Source organism: Kogia breviceps, chromosome 18 (assembly GCF_026419965.1).
Source record: "Kogia breviceps isolate mKogBre1 chromosome 18, mKogBre1 haplotype 1, whole genome shotgun sequence".
Lineage (NCBI taxonomy): Eukaryota > Metazoa > Chordata > Mammalia > Artiodactyla > Physeteridae > Kogia > Kogia breviceps.
The window spans coordinates 40151654-40168635 of NC_081327.1; the positions used below are offsets into that span (position 1 = coordinate 40151654).

The following is a 16982-nucleotide window of genomic DNA, read 5'->3' on the forward strand; positions in this document are numbered from 1 at the left end:
CTCGTAAGGATCTCTGGGAGCTGTAGTACAAATCCCCTCGGCCATAAGCCTGCTCGGCTGAGACACTGGGACACCGAAAACTACAATTCCCGCTGGCAACGCGGCTCCGGCCTCTCAGTTCACCTCCCTCCCCCATGGCCTCTGTTTATCTCCCTGCCTCAGTTCTGGTCGCTAGGGTCATATCCGCTATAGTGACTGACTCTGAGGAGACTCTATTCCCGGTTCTAGTCTACCTTTGCTACTTGGCCTTCCTCCCAGCCCGCGGGTGCGGGGCACGGAGGCGTGGCACAATCCTGACCCCGTCCCCTCCGTTGGGCTGCTGGGACCTGGTCGCCATGGCTACGGACTGTAAACTACCACAGCTTCCTAGGCCAGTAGTGCTGGCTGCACGGCTGCCCTACGGTCATGGACTCCCCGAAGCCGCAGTGCCCCAGCTTCGCGACCACGTCGAGGTAGGCGCTGGCCGGGCTGAGGGGGAAGAGCAGGCCTTGAGCACTTCCAGAAAGAGAAATGGTACCTGATTCTGACCTCTGCACCTCCTGCCTCTGTCCATTGGTTTGGGGCTCCAGCCCCACAGGATCAGTGGTGCAGAAACAGTTAGAATCTCAGATGACTTCTCAACCCAGGAAGGTCGTTACATTCTAGTAAAAGGGCAGGCGCACTTTATCATTAGTAATAGCCAGCTTTTTCGTATTGAGCGTGTATTATGTGCCAAGAGCTCTATACACCATATTTAACCCTCACAACAACTCTATGAGGTAGTAATATCACTATTTTACAAATAAAGAAATAGAATCTTGAAGAGATCATGTGTCTTACACATGTTTATGAGTGATGGAGCTAGTATTTGAACCCAGCCATGTGAGACCCGAACCTGAGATCTTAGCCACAAGGATAAACAACCTCTTCACCCACTGGCTTATGACAAAGAAGCATCTCTAAGCAGCCTAAGAACATCCCATGGCCTCAAGGTAGCTCCTGCCTGTATTCAGGGGTGCAGCATCTGGACACTGCAAATATGATAACAAGTTCCATTAGCCAGGAAAGCCACAAAGTATACATATTAATACAAAAATTTTGGCTAAATACCTTTCTAGCTCTGAGAGCTAGGAGAAGGCCCTTAAGTTCTGGGCCTCTGTTTCCATATCTCAAACATGGGAATGACACAGCCCACCTTAAACTGTTGGGAAAATTTAGGCAGCATATATGAAGCTCTCATGACAGCTCTTGCACATAATAGGCATTCAGTAAGTGTTTAATGAATGTACTTTCTCGCTTCTACTCATTCCTAATGCAAAAAACCTGATCTCACCTAAACTCTAATCCCCCATGGTCAGCTGCCTTGACAGAGAAAGACAAGAAAAGTCACGAAATGAATCACAAAAACCAGACAGCAGGCTTGAGAAAGAGTGTTGTTACCCAACACACGAATGATTTAGGAAACTGCAATCGTTTGAAAGGGATATGAAACAGACTCAGAAAGAGAATCCCCATGTATTTTAAGAAGGAAGCACAATGTAATTGCTGATGCTGAATTTGGTGACAGTACAAAACATCATTCCTGCCCATATTCTTCATTCACCAGTGTTTAGTGGTGTATAGTATATTGGGCCAAGCTCACTGCTTCCCTTAGAGGAATAGTGTGGGTGTCCTCCTCCAGCTCCCCTTAGAGCAGGGCCAGGATGATGAAGCATGGGCCAGACCTTAGCACTACACGAATGTCAGCAGGACCCTCTAAAAGTGACTTTGAGGGAATTCCCTGGTGGTCCAGTCCTTAGGACACTGCACTCTTACTGCCGAGGGCCTGAGTTCAATCCCTGCTCGGGGAGCTAAAATCCCGCAAGCCACACAGTGTAGCCAAAAAAAGAAATAAAGGGACCTTTGAATTGTGCATTTTCCTGCAGCAGGTTTCTCCTCCCCATTGGCTTTCTCCTTTCAGCCTCACATCCCTGGCACAGTAGATTTATGGATGGAACTCAGTAGCTTGACTTCACTCAGTACCAGGACTTACCCCTGTCAAACCCACTGCTTGCCATTAGTTAAATGACTGAGTTTTCTCCACTTTTGAAGTAGAAATATAGTCTATTTCCCACTCCTCTCTGAGAATTGGTGTAAAATATTTAATATAATACTGAAGAAGCATCCTAAACTTTTTGGATAAGTGTATAGACTCTACCAGGTGTTTTTAAATTTATTTATTTTATTTTATTTATTTTTGGCTGCGTTCAGTCTTTGTTGCTTCATGCGGGCTTTCTCTTGTTGTGGCGAGCAGGGGCTTCTCTTGTTGTGGTGCACAGGCTCTAGGCGCGCGGGCTTCAGTAGTTGCAGCATGCAGGGTCAGTAGTTGTGGCTCGTGGGCTTCAGTAGTTGCAGCATGAGGGCTCAGTAGTTGTGGCTCACGGGCTCTAGAGTGCAGGCTCAGTAGTTGTGGTGCACAGGCTTAGTTGCTCCATGGCATGCGGGATCTTCCTGGACCAGGGCTCGAACCTGTGTCCCTGCATTGCCAGGTGGATTCTTAACCACTGCGCCACCAGGGAAGCCCAGGTGTTTTTAAAATTAACATTTGCAAATCTGTTTTTGACTACTGTCTCCCTTGGCATTCAAAACTAACATGTTACCGGCCGCTCTCGCCTTTGAGATGGCCCACACTCTGTCTGTGGAGTGTGTTTCTCTCCAAATACATCCACCTCTTACATATCACTTTGTCTCTCACTGAGTTCTTTCTGAAAAAAAAAAAAAAAAAAAAAAAAAACCTAACATGTTACCTACTGAGATTTTCCATCTGGCAACTTCTCAGGATTTGTAGAGTTCCCCATAGTTTTCTTGCTTACCTTGCCCCATGTGGTAGTTCCAGCAGGAGCAAGAAGAACAGAGTTTAGAAAATTGACTGGTCTTGACAGGAAGGTATGATTTAAACCAGTGAGCTGATGGGTTGATCTGTTGCATCCTGTCTCAAACCCGTAAACATCTGAGCAAAAGCCTTTCCTTTTCCACACTGGCGGCGTATTCGACATGGTTTGCTCACACTTGTTCAGCTTAGAGACAATAGAGAACTGGAGTTTGGGGTGTCACTGCTCCATGAAGTAGGACTAAAGAACCCTGCAAGACAGATTTTCCCAACTGGGTTCACGTCACTGCTCTCAACTTCCCTGGAGTTTGGGTAATCCATGTCTCAGTTTTATGGACAAAGACACTGAGGTCAAGAGGTTAAAGAGCATACCCAAGGTCACCAGCTAGCAAGGGGAATGAAGACATAAGTCTATCTGGTGGCATAAATCACTCCCACCCGCCGCCACCATGGATTACTGGGATCACTTCTTCCTTTTGTTCCACCTGAGTCTGACTGCCCACAGGCAGCCCTTCCTCTAGACCCCCAAATGCCTTCCTAGCTTGAGCAATGATGGCTGTCCCCAAGAGGCCTAGAAGTTAAATTATGATCCACTTTTCCCACATCCTTCTTTCACAGTTGATATCTCTGCAGCTCCTTGCAGTTTACAGGTTATTTTTTAAAATATTTTTTTAATTAATTAATTTTTTAATATTTTGGCTCCGTTGGGTCTTCGTTGCTGCGTGCTGGCTTTTTCTAGTTGTGGCGAGCAGGGGTTACTCTTTGTTGAGGTGTGCAGGCTTCTCATTGCAGTGGCTTCTCTTGTTTCAGAGCACAGGCTCTAGGCGTGCGGGCTTCAGTAGTTGTGGCTTGCGGGCTCTAGAGCGCAGGCTCAGTAGTTGTGGCATACGGGCTTAGTAGCTCTGTGGCATGTGGGATCTTCCTGTACCAGGGCCCGAACCCGTGTCTCCTGCATTGGCAGGCGGATTCTTAACCACTGCGCCACCGGGGAAGTCCCTACAGGTTATTTTTGCATATCTCTTTTACTCTTATTTAAACTTCACAACAACATTGTGAGATAGAAAATGCAAGAACTGTCTCCATCTCCTTGTGAGGAAACTAGGCTGAAAGAAGTTAAATGATTTCCCCAAGGGGGTCCCTATTGGAAACACAGATGTCAGCCTCTGGGCCCTATCAGCCAGTAAGTAGAGGCTCAAGACTCCCACCCTACCTCTTGGACCCCAGACCCTGTACTTCTTGTCCTATAGCACCTGCTTTTGGTATCACACCCCCAGAATGTGGCTGTCACATTCATGGAACTGTCATCACAGCCACAGCTAAACACTGAGGGGAAGTATAGGCCTACAGCGTTCTCTGGGTTCATGGTGAGGGTGTCCTGCCACTGCAGGAGTTGGTGAGACTCCAGTGAGGAGGAGAGGGTTTCTGGGAATGTGGGAAAATGGTTTGGGCCCTGAGCCAGGAACTTGTTGGCAGCACCTCTGGGAATCTGGAGGCAGCACTGAGAAGACAGAGCCTGGCTCTGAGGGGAAAGGAAGCCATGTCTTGTGGCTCTGGGAAGAGTGGAAGTGTACTCCCCACTCAAGGCTCTGTCACCCACCACTTGCTTCTCCTTCTCTGTGCAGAGCACACTTGCGACCTTTAGGAGTTATCGTAGATGATTCCTTCCTCACAGAAGCCAAGAATACCCAGAAACGCAAGCTTTCTCAGAAACGGAAGACGCTTCTGGTTAGTGGCTGTGTCCTGTTGGAACCCTAAAGTTTGATCCCCAGATCTTTCTGCCTCCCTCTCTGCAACCCCAAAGCACCACCCACCTGAACCATGCCCCACCAAGTGGCTTCTCCCCAGTTAAGGGAGTGTGGCTCAGAGGCCAGGCCCAGCAGGCTCTGGGATGGGGGAACATGCACTCTTGCTGCACCTCACCGGAACAGCCTTCCCAGACCTCCCCGAGCAGAGAGGGACTCAGCTCCTGCCCACAGATAACCTTCCCCTGCAACTCAGCATTCTAGAGTGGACCTCATTTCTTCATCCAGCTTGCCATGAGCCAGGCATTGTGCTGGGTGCTGGGATGGTCCCACCAGATCTGTCAAGGTCCTTCAGAGCTATGACTATATCTTTTTGTCTTTACGGCCACAGTGCCTGATGTGGTACTTGAGTGGCTGGCATATGTATGTGCACCATAATTGCTGTATGTATGTGAAGACAGTAGTAAAGGATGTTTCTCCATTGCACTGTTGGCTCTGCACTGGAAGAAGAGACTCTTTACCAGCCTCACAACAGGTTCTCCCTCCATTCATGTTCTTTAAAGTTTTTATAAAAAATGAATGCTGGGGAATTCCCTGGCAGTCCAGTGGTTAGGACTCCACACTTCCACTACAGGGGGCACAGGTTCCATCCCCGGTATGGGAGCTAAGATCCTACATTCCTGCATGCCACGTGGTGTGGCCAAAAAAAAAAAAAAAAGAAATAATATTCTTCCCTCAAATTAAAAATATATTGTGTTATTAAGATTTGGGGGCTTTTGTTGATATGATCATAAGATTGTTATTACTATTTAACAAGCAAACAGCCATTGTCCAAATCTTACAGGTGAAAAAACACATCTGAGCAAATTTATAACTCCAGCTCACAGTGGAGAACTGTGGGCTGTGGTGGTTTTCTTTGTGCGAGTATGTCTTGTCTGGAGGATCTGGGGACACATGAGCTGTACAATTTGTGAGGCTGGGGACTTCAAACATGGGGACCCTGACATCAGGGAGGGAAAGGGGTAGTGTGGACTCTAAGCGGAGACCAAGCGCAGCCACAGTCCCGAAAGATCCGATTACTTGGGGTGTCTGCTCTCCGTCCCCCTCAGCTGCCACCTACTCAGTGGACCTGGGGCCAGGCTCTTTCACTCCCTTTGTTCTGCGCGGCGGCAGTGACACCGTTCTCAACCACCAGAGGACGCTGTTGCCTCCTGCCGCCCCCGACCCCCGGGGCCGCCTTTCCCATTTTCACCTGCAGGGGGAAGCAGAGAGCACGGAGCTCCCGGGAACGCCGCCTTCCAACCACCCGCTTGCGGAGGCCTTACCAGCTGTTAACAACCAAGACAAGAAAGCAGCATATGCCCAGCAATCAAAATAGGGTTACTTTTTCTCTTTACAGAAACGGCAGACAGAGCACGAAGATGGGCCTTTTTTATTTTTTAAGTCTCCCAAAATAAGCTAAATTAAGCTTTATTTCTAACTCGTTTTGTCTGCTCAGGAAATTTTCAAGGCTAGTCTCCCTTTGTTTTTGTTCTTGTTTTTTGTTTGTTTGTTTTTAACTGAAGTCTGGTTAATTTACAATGTTGTCTTAGTTTTAAGTGTACAGAAAAGTAATTCAGCTTTACATATAATATATATTCTTTTTCAGGTTCTTTTCCATTATAGGTTATTACAAGATATCGAATATAGTTCCCTGTGCTATACAGTAGGTCCTTGTTGCTTAGCAGTTTTTTATATAGTAGTGTGTATATGTTAATCCCAAACTCCTAATTTATCTCCCCCACACCTACCCCTCTATCCCCTTTGGTAACCATAAGTTTGTTTTCTGTGCCTGCGAGTCTATTTATGTTTTGTAAATAAGTTCATTTGTATCATTTTTTTTAGATTCGACATGTGATATTATATATTTGTCTTTGTCTGACTTACTTCATTAATATGATAATCTCAAGGTCCATCCGTGTTGCTGCAAACGGCATTATTGCATCCTCTTTTATGGCTGAGTTGTATCCCATTGTATATACGTACCACATCTTCTTTAGCCATTCATCTGTTGATCAACACTCAGGTTGCTTCCATGTCTTGGCTATTGTAAATAGTGCTGCTATGAACATTGGGGTGCATGCATCTTTTCAAATTACAATTTTCTCTGGAAATATGCCCAGGAGCAGGATCATATGGTAAATCTATTTTTAGTTTTTAAAAAAATTTCCATACTGTTCTCCACAGTGGCTGCACCAATTTACATTCCCACCAGCAGTGTAGGAGGGTTCCTTTTTCTCCACACGCTCTCCAGCATTTATTATTATTATTTTATTTATTTATTTATTTATTTATGGCTGTGTTGGGTCTTCGTTTCTGTGCGAGGGCTTTCTCTAGTGTGGCAAGCAGGGGCCACTCTTCATTGCGGTGCGCGGGCCTCTCACTGTCGCGGCCTCTCTTGTTGCGGAGTACAGGCTCCAGACACACAGGCTCAGTAATTGTGGCTCACGGGCCCAGTTGCTCCGCGGCATGTGGGATCTTCCCAGACCAGGGTTCGAACCCGTGTCCCCTGCATTGGCAGGCAGATCCTCAACCACTGTGCCACCAGGGAAGCCCAGCATTTATTATTTGTAGACTTTTTAATCATGGCCATTCTGACTGGTGTGAGGTGATACCTCACTGTAGTCTTGATTTGCATTTCTCTAACAACGATATTGAGCATCTTTTCATGTGCCTGTTGGCCTGGCCTCTTGAAAATGTGAAAAAGTTACCATTAACTGACCAGGGTTAGGTGCTTCTTCGACAACTTCCCAGGTGTTTTCCTGGGTTACTTTGTCCTTTTATAAAAATCACATCAATTTTAATAGTCTTTCAAAAAAAGTTTTCTGTCTTGATTTTTAAGTTTGGCTTCTCATGTTTCCAGTTTATCTATTTCTATTTTTATTTCCTATGTCTAAAATTTTTATTATGATTTTTTTTCTTTTTCAGGCAACCACGGGCTTAAGGCTTTCTTTCCTAATAGTGAAAGGATTTTGTTTTTTACATCTTTATTGTAGTGTAATTGCTTTACAATGTTGTGTTAGTTTCTGTTGTGTAACAAAGTGAATCAGTTATATATATCCAAATATCCCCATATCTCCTCCCTCTTGCATCTCCCTCCCACCCTCCCTATCCCACCCCTCTAGATGGTCACAAAGCACTGAGCTGATTTCCCTGTGCCATGCAGCTGCTTCCCACTAGTTAGCTATTTTATATTTGGTAGTGTACATATGTTAATACTACTCTCTTCACTTCGTCCCAGCTTACCCTTTCCCCCTCCCCGTGTCCTCAAGTCCATTCTCTATGTCTGAGTCTTTATTCCTGTTCTGCCCCTAGGTTCATCAGAACGATTTATTTATTTATTTATTTATTTATTTATTTATTTATTTATTTATCTATCTATTTATTTATTGGTTGCGTTGGGTCTTCATTGTTGCGCGCGGGCTTTCTCTAGTTGTGGCGAGTGGGGGCTACTCCTTGTTGCGGTGCACAGGCTTCTCATTGCGGTGGCTTCTCTTGTTGTGGAGCACAGGCTCTAGGTGTGCGGGCTTCAGTAGTTGTGGCTTACGGGCTCTAGAGTGCAGGCTCAGTAGTTGTGGCGCACGGGCATAGTTGCTCCGCGGCATTGGGATCTTCCTGGACCAGGGCTCGAACCTGTGTCCCCTGCATTGGCAGGTGGATTCTTAACCACTGCGCCACCAGGGTAGCCCCAACCATTTTTTTTTAGATAGTGAAAGGATTTTAAGCAATTAAATACTTGTGAGTGCTTTTCTGATCATATCCCAAACATTTTGATCATGTAATTTTAACATTTCTATAACATGTTGTATTTTTACTTTAAGTAATAAATGGGTTGGGAAAAATATTTATTTTTAAATTTCTGTAAATGGTTAAGTGTTTTAGAGGTATGTTTATATTATCAGTTCTTATTTCATTGTATTATATCAGGAAATGCAAGGTATACAGTTTCTCATTTTAAAATGTGTTAACACCTTATCTGTGGCCTACGATTAGTTTTTTGTATTTATTAAGAGATTGTCCTTCTTTATTTCTGTTTAATATATGTATAAATCTACTCACCTGTCATTATCAACTGTATTACTCTTAGTATTTGTCTTTTACCTTTCTCTGCTTGATGTAGCTTATTTTGATAGGGGGGCTTTAAACTCTTGACAATTCTGTTTCATCATCTCTCTTCCCCCCCCCATGTTTTTATCTATTCAACAAATATTTGTTGATTCTTATTGTGTGCCAGGCACTGTGGATACAGTGGTAAACAAGATGACAAATTCTGTGTTTCTGAGAAAAGATGGGGGTGTGATGACGGGAAGGTGTGAGCGTTGGGATTGGGAAGAGTATCAGGGAGAACCCCTGAGATGCTGGTTGAATAGTCAAGCTGGAGCATTCTTGACCCAGGGAAAGCCTGTGTGAACATATACACCCAATAGTAGCGTTTTCATTATGCCTTGCATCCAGCTAAATGATTGTGCTCCCTTAGATATTTATCCCACAATATTTGCTGAGTGCTACAGACTATGAAGAGTGTTAACAACATTGTAAATCAAGTATACTTCAATTAGGAAAAAATAAAGACTATGAAGAGTGTGAAGTATGATGCCATCAGTTCTGGAAGTATACAGATAGGTCAACCTAGACCCTTGCAAGAGGCTGGAGTCCTCCCTGGGACCTAGCAACAAGGCTTACTATGTACTTTCCAAAATATTTAGGGAAAGGATAAATGATTGCAAGATTGAGAAAAAATAGGTAGAACTAATAGAATGCAAAGAAGAGCCCAAAGAGACAGTGGCATTTTCCACATTAAGAGGGTCAGGAGCCAGTTACCATTAGCCTGGAAGGACTCCTAGAGCCTGGATGTGTGGGACATGGGTGGTAAGCCTAGTCTCTCTCCATCTCAGAAGAACCTGGAAGCTGGGCTCAGGGCCTTCCACAGAGGAGGCTTTAATACTGAATTCAATAATTCAGTGTTCTTTTAAATTTCAAAGTAACTTATGTGCATTGTAGAAAATTTTGAAAAATACACAATTACAGACACATAATCACCCATGGGCCTATCATTGGAGAATAATTACTGCTAACCTTTTGCATTATTTCCTCCATCTTTTCTGGTTTTTCATCTTACCTGGTTGTGCTTATTCTCTAATTTCAGGCTTTACTTAACCCTTAGAGATATAGTGCATGTTAAGACTCTTTGTAAACATTTCACGCCTGTATAAGAATCTTCTGTTTTTAGACACTTAGGAGTTTTCTGATATTTTCATAGTCACAAGTAAGGCTTTGAGGACTGCCCTTAGGCATGAAGCTGCTGCTTCATCTCTGTCCCCTCTGCACTGGCCAGCCCAGACCTCAGCCTCAGCCAGCCTGCCCTCCTTGGGCATTGGCCCCTGTTCATAGCCCTTCAAAACTCCTGCTGTTTCCCTGAGGTATTGGTGCTACCCAGGCAGTCTTTGTGCACCCCCCCACCTCCCCTGACACATCACGCTCTTCCAGAGTGACCTCAACTCCTCCCATGAAGTCACTCAAGCTTTACTGAAATCACTGACATCATCACTTCCTCCTCTAAGAGTACCAGCCTCCCCTGGCACCCTCCAGTCAGGGCTTCCACACTCCTGTGACCTGCTTCAGCTTCAGTTACTACCTGCTTATCAGTTCACTTGTCGTCCCACTTCCATCATACCCCCAGCTTCCTTCATGTCCCAGAACCCAGCAGGGGCTGGCATGTGCTATGGACCCAGAAATGTTTGATGAACAAATGAATGACTGAGTGGATGAACCCTAGAAGTAGGCTTCACTGGGTAAGAGAGTCATTTTTTTCTCTCATGTTTTGATTATTTCATAAAAAGTTTAAAAAACAAGCTCATAAATACTACTACACCCTACCCCTGCTCAAGGTTCAAAATGAGATCCCACTGCTTCAGGGCCCTACCACCTCTCCCCTTCCCCTCCCCCAGGGGGCAGAGCCTAGTCTCTACCCGGGGTCCACAGGTCACCCTGCTGCATCTCTGCAGTCCTGCCTGAGAGTCCAGGCTTGAGGCTGTGCCTGCCCTCCCCTGTCTCCCTTTAGCTGGATTGTGCTGTGGGGGCAAGAGATGGTCCCAGTAAGTACTCATATCTGTTTTCATAGCACAGGTATTCAATACTCACTGACAAACCTACAGAAGAGAAGAAGAACTCACCTTTACTGGGCTCCTAGAAGGTGCCTGAGTCTGTATAAACCACCCTCTATTCTTTCTCGTTGCATTCTCACATCAATACAACGCAATGGGGAGCACAACCATTCCCATTTTACAGATGCAGAGACTGAGGCTCAGACTGTGGTTACATAACCAATAAGGGGGATCTAGGGTTTAATCTAACCCCTCTCTAAGGACCACAGTCTTAATTGTGAACCATATTAAGAGATGTTGGGTGGGGGGAACCCAGGAGTGGAGGAGGAGCCTGGAGAGGAACATCAGGAAAGGGAGCAATATTGTCATGGTAACCCCACCTGTCCCTTCTTATAGTCCTGTCCATTCTCCATCGGTGGCCACCTGTCCCCAAGGCCCACATACATCAGTGACCAGACCATTCTGCATAATCGAAAGCCCTGTTCAGATGACTACCGGCAGCGAGTAGGGTAAGCCAGGGTCAGCCTGATGGTGGACAGGCTGGGCCCAGAAACAGTGCAGGGGTGTTGGTGCCCCAGACCCAGGGCACAAGGGCCTGGTGGGGTGTCCATCATATCTCAGTCCACCACTCCCTGCAGTAGCTGGCAGCAGCAGCCCCTGGGCACTACCAAGCCAAGGTACCTAGAGCAACTAGAGAACTACCTACGCAAGGAGCTCCTCCTGCTGGACCTGGGCACAGATTCTGCCCAGGAGCTAAGGCTGCAGGTCAGAGCCACAGAATAACTGGGGCGAGGGCAGGGGCAGGGCCGGGAAGAAACCTTACTCACCAGAACTAGGCACTTCAGACCTTCAGGCGAGACCAGACTTTCCCAGCTCTTTTGGGTTCCCCTTCCTGGTAAGAGAAACGTATTCTCTGACAAAGCCAGTGAGCAGGCAAGTCTACCAGCATGGAACGAAAACTCTCCTGAGGGTTGGGTTTCTTTACCTGAGTCAGGTGGCCTGAATGCTGCCTCCAGTCCCTTTTGTGATCCCCAGCACCCACCTTGGGTCATTGGGTATCAGTGAATGGAGCCTAAATCCTGGCAGTTGGGCAAGCAGGGGTCATACAATGTCTACCAGCCCAGTAACAACAGCCCCAAGCTTGAGGAACTTAGCCAGATACAGAGAGAAATCTAGATGTAACCTAGATTCTGATGCATATTAGGGAAGGAATCACCAAATCCCTGCTCAAATGGAAATGATGACAGGGAGTCCCTCACTTCTGACTTAGTCACTGACAGAAGCATTTGCTGAGCACTGTCTGTGTACCAGGCTCTGGTGGGGACTTAGATATGGTCTCACAAGCTAAAGGAACCTCGCCAACAAAGAAGCAGAAGCTCAGAGAAGGCATCTGGCTTTGTAGTAGTGGAGCTAGGATTCAAACTCAGGGCTGGTTTGGGAGCATGTGCTCATTCCAGTACACAATGTTGCCTCCAAAACCTTCCTGTGTGTCCGAGTGGGACAGGAAACCACACCTCTACTTGGAAGCTAGAGCCTTAGACCTTCTCCTGCCCCCACAGGGCTGTAAGACGGGGAGGGGTGCTGGTAAGAGGCCAGCTGAAGCACAGTGCATGAAGAAGGCTGGCTGCCTGGAGAGCCAGAGAGGGGGCTCAGGTAGAGAGGGGGAGGTCCTGACCCAGGTCGTCTGCCAGGTCTCAGAGACAGCACCAGGAGAGGTCTCCAGAGAGCAGCTGAGAGGGATGGAGCTGCCTCTCAGATCCCCGACTGTGAGAGACCCCGGTGGTGCCTGTGGCATTTATTTGAATGTGAGTCGCCTGGCAGCTTCATGCTAGGACACTTCTAAGCCAAGCAAAGAAAAACTTAGGTCCCACTGAGGGTGGCAGCTATAGGCCAGGAGGTGACAGTTTCCCTTTTCTTGCCAGCCTTACAGAGAGATCTTTGAATTTTTCATAGAGGACTTCAAAACATACAAGCCATTGCTATCCTCCATCAAGAATGCATATGAGGTGATGCTGGGTAAGACTGCAGCCTCCCTGCCTGGGCCCAGCCTGGAAGAGGCAGAGAGGATCCTACTCTGACCTTCTGGGTTCTGCAGCAGGGCTGGGGCAGCTACAAACTGGGCTTTGAGGTCACCAAGCCCCCCCTTAGCCTTTTTGCTTACACTGTCATGTGATAGGGCACCCCAGGGCAACTGACTACCTCCCATTCTCGGGAAGCATGGTGCGGCAGTATCTGTGAGAAATAGAGCATCTTTTCTATTGACAGTGAAGCCCAGAAGGGTGGGTGTACCCCTGGGAAGTGAGGGGGCTTCCCTCACCAGGCTCAGGAAGTGCTGGGCATGGTGCAGCTGCAGGACTAAAGGCCGTATGGGGAAAGGGCATAGGTGAGACCCGGGTCCTCATCGGGACTCTGCCCCTGGTTTAAAAGCAAGTGCAGGAAGGACTTAAGCAGGAGCTATGCTTTGAACAGGCATGTATAGACTCCTCGAGTTTGCAAGGGACATAGCCACTCACTGTGACCTCAGGATCAGTGTCTCCTGGTTGTTTGTCTTCAATGGCCCCAAAGGGACTCTCCCACCTGTCCCTGCTTAGCCCACCAGAGGGAGAAGATTCGGGCTCTGGAGCCCCTGAAGGCGAAGCTTGTCACTGTGAACGAGGACTGCAACGAGAGGATCCTGGCCATAAGGGCTAAGGAGAGAGATGAAATCTCCATGCTGAAGAAAGAGAAGATGAATTTGCTAAAACTCATTGATAAGAAGAATGAGGAGAAGATCTCATTGCAGAGTGAGGTGAAAGGGAGTAATGTGGTGACCAACTCCCTGAATCCCTCCCACCCACACCCCAGGGGTGACCTTGAGGCCTTCAGCCCTGGGGTGACCCCCTAGCTCTCTCCACCCTTCTGCCTGGAATGATATAAAGAGCCACCACCTCCCCCCACACCCCTCTCTCCACATGCTGCCCTCCTCCTCAGCTCAGCACTGGCTTGGTATGGCCCCAAATGCCAGCAGAGTCCCGCTCCTCGGCTGCCAGATTTTCTCCATAGGAGGAAGCTTCGGCACTTTGCTGCATTCTCAGGAAGACCAGTCTCCTCCTCCTTCTGCCTTTCTTGTTCTCTTCCCAACAGGTGACCAAACTGAGGAAGAACTTGGCTGAGGAGTATCTGCGCTACCTCAGCGAGCGAGATGCCCGTAAGATACTTATTGCAGACCTGAATGAGCTACGGTACCAGTGGGAAGACATGTCACTAGCCCAGTCCCCAGGTACGCCCGAGGTGGGTTTCTCTCCCCTGAAGAGGCGCTGGAGAGGAGTCTGGCTCTCACCACTCCTATGCATTCAACTCTATTATCTGCTCATTCACGATGGGAGATGTTCCTGCTGCCACCTGGGTCTGTGGATCTTCTGAGCTGGCCTGAGAATCATAGACTTGTTGTTTAAGAAGGAAACAATCACTGGCAACTGAGGCAGCCTAGAATCCCTAAGGGCAGGACAGGCCTGGTACTCCACATCCTGGGCTTCTCTATTTAAGCTCAAAGCCCTATGCTCGTAGCACTATGGAAAGACTCAGGGGTTCCCAAGCTGGGTGAGCAGGAAGACCTGGGACATGCCCCAAGGGACACTCAACCCTGCCCTGGGCTACAGGCCCCAGAGGCAGGATGACATGAGCTGGCGGGCCCCCTGGCAGGTGTCTGGAGGGAGGACCCCGTGAAGTTAACAACGGCTCTGAAGATGGCCCGGCAAGACCTGACCCGCACACAGATGGAACTCAACACCATGAAGGCCAACTTTGGAGATGTGGTGCCTAGAAGAGACTTTGAAATGCAGGAGAAGACCCTCAAGGATCTGCAGGAACAGGTGCTGGTGGGCAGGCAGGGTAGGGAAGGGCCATGCAGGTGAGTAGCAAGGACCAATCACCCTGCCCACAGCTGGACAGCCTGAGAGACGACTATGAAGAGGTCCGCAAGGAGCATGAGATGCTGCTGCAGTTGCACATGAGCACGCTGAAGGAGCGGGACCAGTTCTACTCTGAGCTGCAGGAGATCCAGCGCACCTGCACACCACGGCCAGACTGGTCCAAGTGTGAAGGTAATGCTGGCCATGGGAGCCCTAGGGACTGCTCAAGTGCGTGGTCTGGATCCAGCTCCCTCTCCCTGTCTGCAGATGTGGTGGCTGGAGGACGAGATCGCTGGAGAATGCTGGCCGAGGGCAAGAACAGCAACCAGCTGGTAGATGTGCTCCTGGAGGAGATTGGCGAGGGGCTGCTCCGAGAGAAAGACTTCTTCCCTGGTCTGGTAGGGGAGTCCCTGGGCTCAGGAGGCTTGGGGCCAGAGTCAGAATGGCCAGACCTTGCTGCTGAGGAGACTTGAGGTTCTGGGGGAACTATCTGGGGCTTTGCCCTGCTTGCTGGTGGGGCTACAGAGGGGCCCAGAGATAAGCTGACATGGTTCCATACAGGGTTATGGGGAATCCATCCCCCCTTTCCTTCGGTTTGACGGCGTTGTGGAGAACAAGAAGCCAACCAAGAAGGACGTGGTAAACCTCCTCAAGGATGCCTGGAAGGAACGTATCACTGAGGAGCAGGTCAGATCTCTCTAGCCATTTTGGCCTGGTGTGGCTGCCTGAGTCCTCTGGTGCATGGGGGTGGGGGGTGTCCCTCAAGGTGCTAGGGAACAGGGAGGAGGGCCAACCAACTGTGGGCCAGGCTGACCAAGCAGTCTTCCCCCTACCCTGCAGAAAGAGAAGTTCCCAGATTTCTTCTTCAATTTCCTGGAGCGTCGCTTTGGGCCTGGTGATGCCATGGCCTGGGCTTACACCATTTTTGAATATACCAAGCTCTTCCACTCCAATGAGGTCATGAGTCAGTTCTATGCAGTCTTGATGGGAAAGGTAAGCTTGGGCCTGGCCCTCCACCCTTTGTCCCCAGCATAGGCTAGCTCTGTCCCCACCCCTCTAAGGGAACAGCAAGATGGTCAATGCTTCCCCCCTAGAGGAAAGAGAGTGTGTACATCAAGCAGAAGGAGACAATAGCACAGCTGCTGAAGGAGATGACCAATGCCGACAGCCAGAACAAGGGGCTACTAACCATGGAGCAGTTAAGGTGAGAGACCAGTTGGCCACCCCGAACTTCAGCCCAGCATGACCTCTGGCCAAGCTCCTAGCTGTGCAGGGGGAAGGGGAGCCTGGTGGGAAAAGGCCAGAGACTCAGTGCATGCTGCCCTTTTGAGCACCAGTGGGGCTGGCAGAGGGGTGCGGGGAGATAGGTAGGCAGGCCTCAGCCAGGCCTGTCAGCCCTCGTGTCTCCCTATAGCACTGCCCTCAAGAGTACCTTCCCCTTCAAGAAGGACAAGAGAATTCAGGAGCTGATGGAGGCAGGGGGCTGGCATCCCAGCAGCAGCAATGAAGACTTGCTCAACTACTGCGTATTACTTAGGGAGGTGGGTTGGGGCCCAGGAACTTGCCCAGTCCTGCCCTAGCCTCTGCTGGACCCTAGCCTGTGTACCCTCACCTTGCCTTATGGCACCTTTCCAGGACGAGGAGGGCCAGAGCGTGCCCTTTGTGCAAAAGCTGTGGAAACAGTACATGGATGAAAAGGATGAATACTTACAGGAGTTAAAGCAGGAGCTGGACCTGGAACTGTGAGTGACCCTGGGGACCTCAGGCTCACTGAGTCATTGGCAAGTTTTACAGGCTGGGCCACAGAGTAGCACCTCAAGCCCCAGGTCTCCCTATGCACCGAGCTTGCTGCTGGGCACTACATACTGCTCAAGCCTGGGAGAGGGCATCTTGGGGTCTGGGGTATAGAGAGGATGGTCAAGGTCTATCTCTCTCTTTCTTTGTGGGGGCAGCCACGATGAGGTGACCCTACCCAAGGTACGTGAGGCCTTGATGAACATTGATCCCAGCCTGGACAAGCAGACCCTAAACAGCTATTTGAGCCAGGCCTTCCAGCTCCCCATGACAGAACTGCCAGAAGAGGGCGAGGAAAAGGAAGAGGGCATTGTGATAAGCCTCCAGACTGCACTGGAACAGCTTCAGATGAGTGATGTTAGGCGTATGGGGCCCCGAGAGCAGGAACCTGCAAGCTGAGGCCATTGTGGGCAGCCTGAGTGCTCCCGTGCTGCTAACCTCTGACTGTTGTTACAAAATTGTTTGTCTGAACCCATGCTATTCTCTAGGTTACGCTGGGGAGTCAAGGGAAGGGTGGTCGGTCCCTGCTTGGCTGGTCCCAGAACATGCGCCAAAACACAGCATA

At 48.7% G+C, this 16982-nt stretch overlaps 1 protein-coding gene across 4 annotated transcripts; it reads left to right on the forward strand.

The window, feature by feature from the left end:
• The first annotated feature begins 173 nt into the window (after window positions 1–173).
• Window positions 174–16979, forward strand: TSNAXIP1 (translin associated factor X interacting protein 1). Of its 4 annotated transcripts, XM_059044847.2 has the most exons (16): window positions 312–452; window positions 4471–4573; window positions 11130–11242; window positions 11372–11498; window positions 12656–12749; window positions 13325–13521; window positions 13857–13992; window positions 14415–14584; window positions 14656–14815; window positions 14891–15021; window positions 15185–15310; window positions 15464–15616; window positions 15718–15827; window positions 16038–16164; window positions 16259–16365; window positions 16576–16898. In XM_059044847.2, exons 1-16 carry the CDS (start codon window positions 406–408, stop codon window positions 16814–16816), a joined length of 2142 nt encoding a protein of 713 aa, XP_058900830.1. In that variant the 5' UTR covers window positions 312–405; the 3' UTR covers window positions 16817–16898. The 4 variants fall into 4 exon arrangements, with proteins under 4 accessions (XP_066874411.1, XP_066874410.1, XP_058900830.1 ...); XM_067018308.1 differs by lacking the exons at window positions 12656–12749; window positions 13325–13521; XM_067018309.1 differs by lacking the exons at window positions 11130–11242; window positions 11372–11498; window positions 12656–12749; window positions 13325–13521 and having other exon boundaries at window positions 180–452; window positions 16576–16979.
• The last annotated feature ends 3 nt before the right edge of the window (window positions 16980–16982 follow it).

Coding starts and splice junctions, on each gene's coding strand:
- TSNAXIP1 (XM_059044847.2), top strand. CDS start 406: ATGGACTCCCCGAAGCCGCAGTGCCCCAGCTTCGCGACCACGTCGAG. Junction 11,499..12,655: donor CCCAGGAGCTAAGGCTGCAG/GTCAGAGCCACA, acceptor TTTTCTTGCCAG/CCTTACAGAGAGATCTTTGA. Junction 13,993..14,414: donor GTCACTAGCCCAGTCCCCAG/GTACGCCCGAGG, acceptor GCCCCCTGGCAG/GTGTCTGGAGGGAGGACCCC.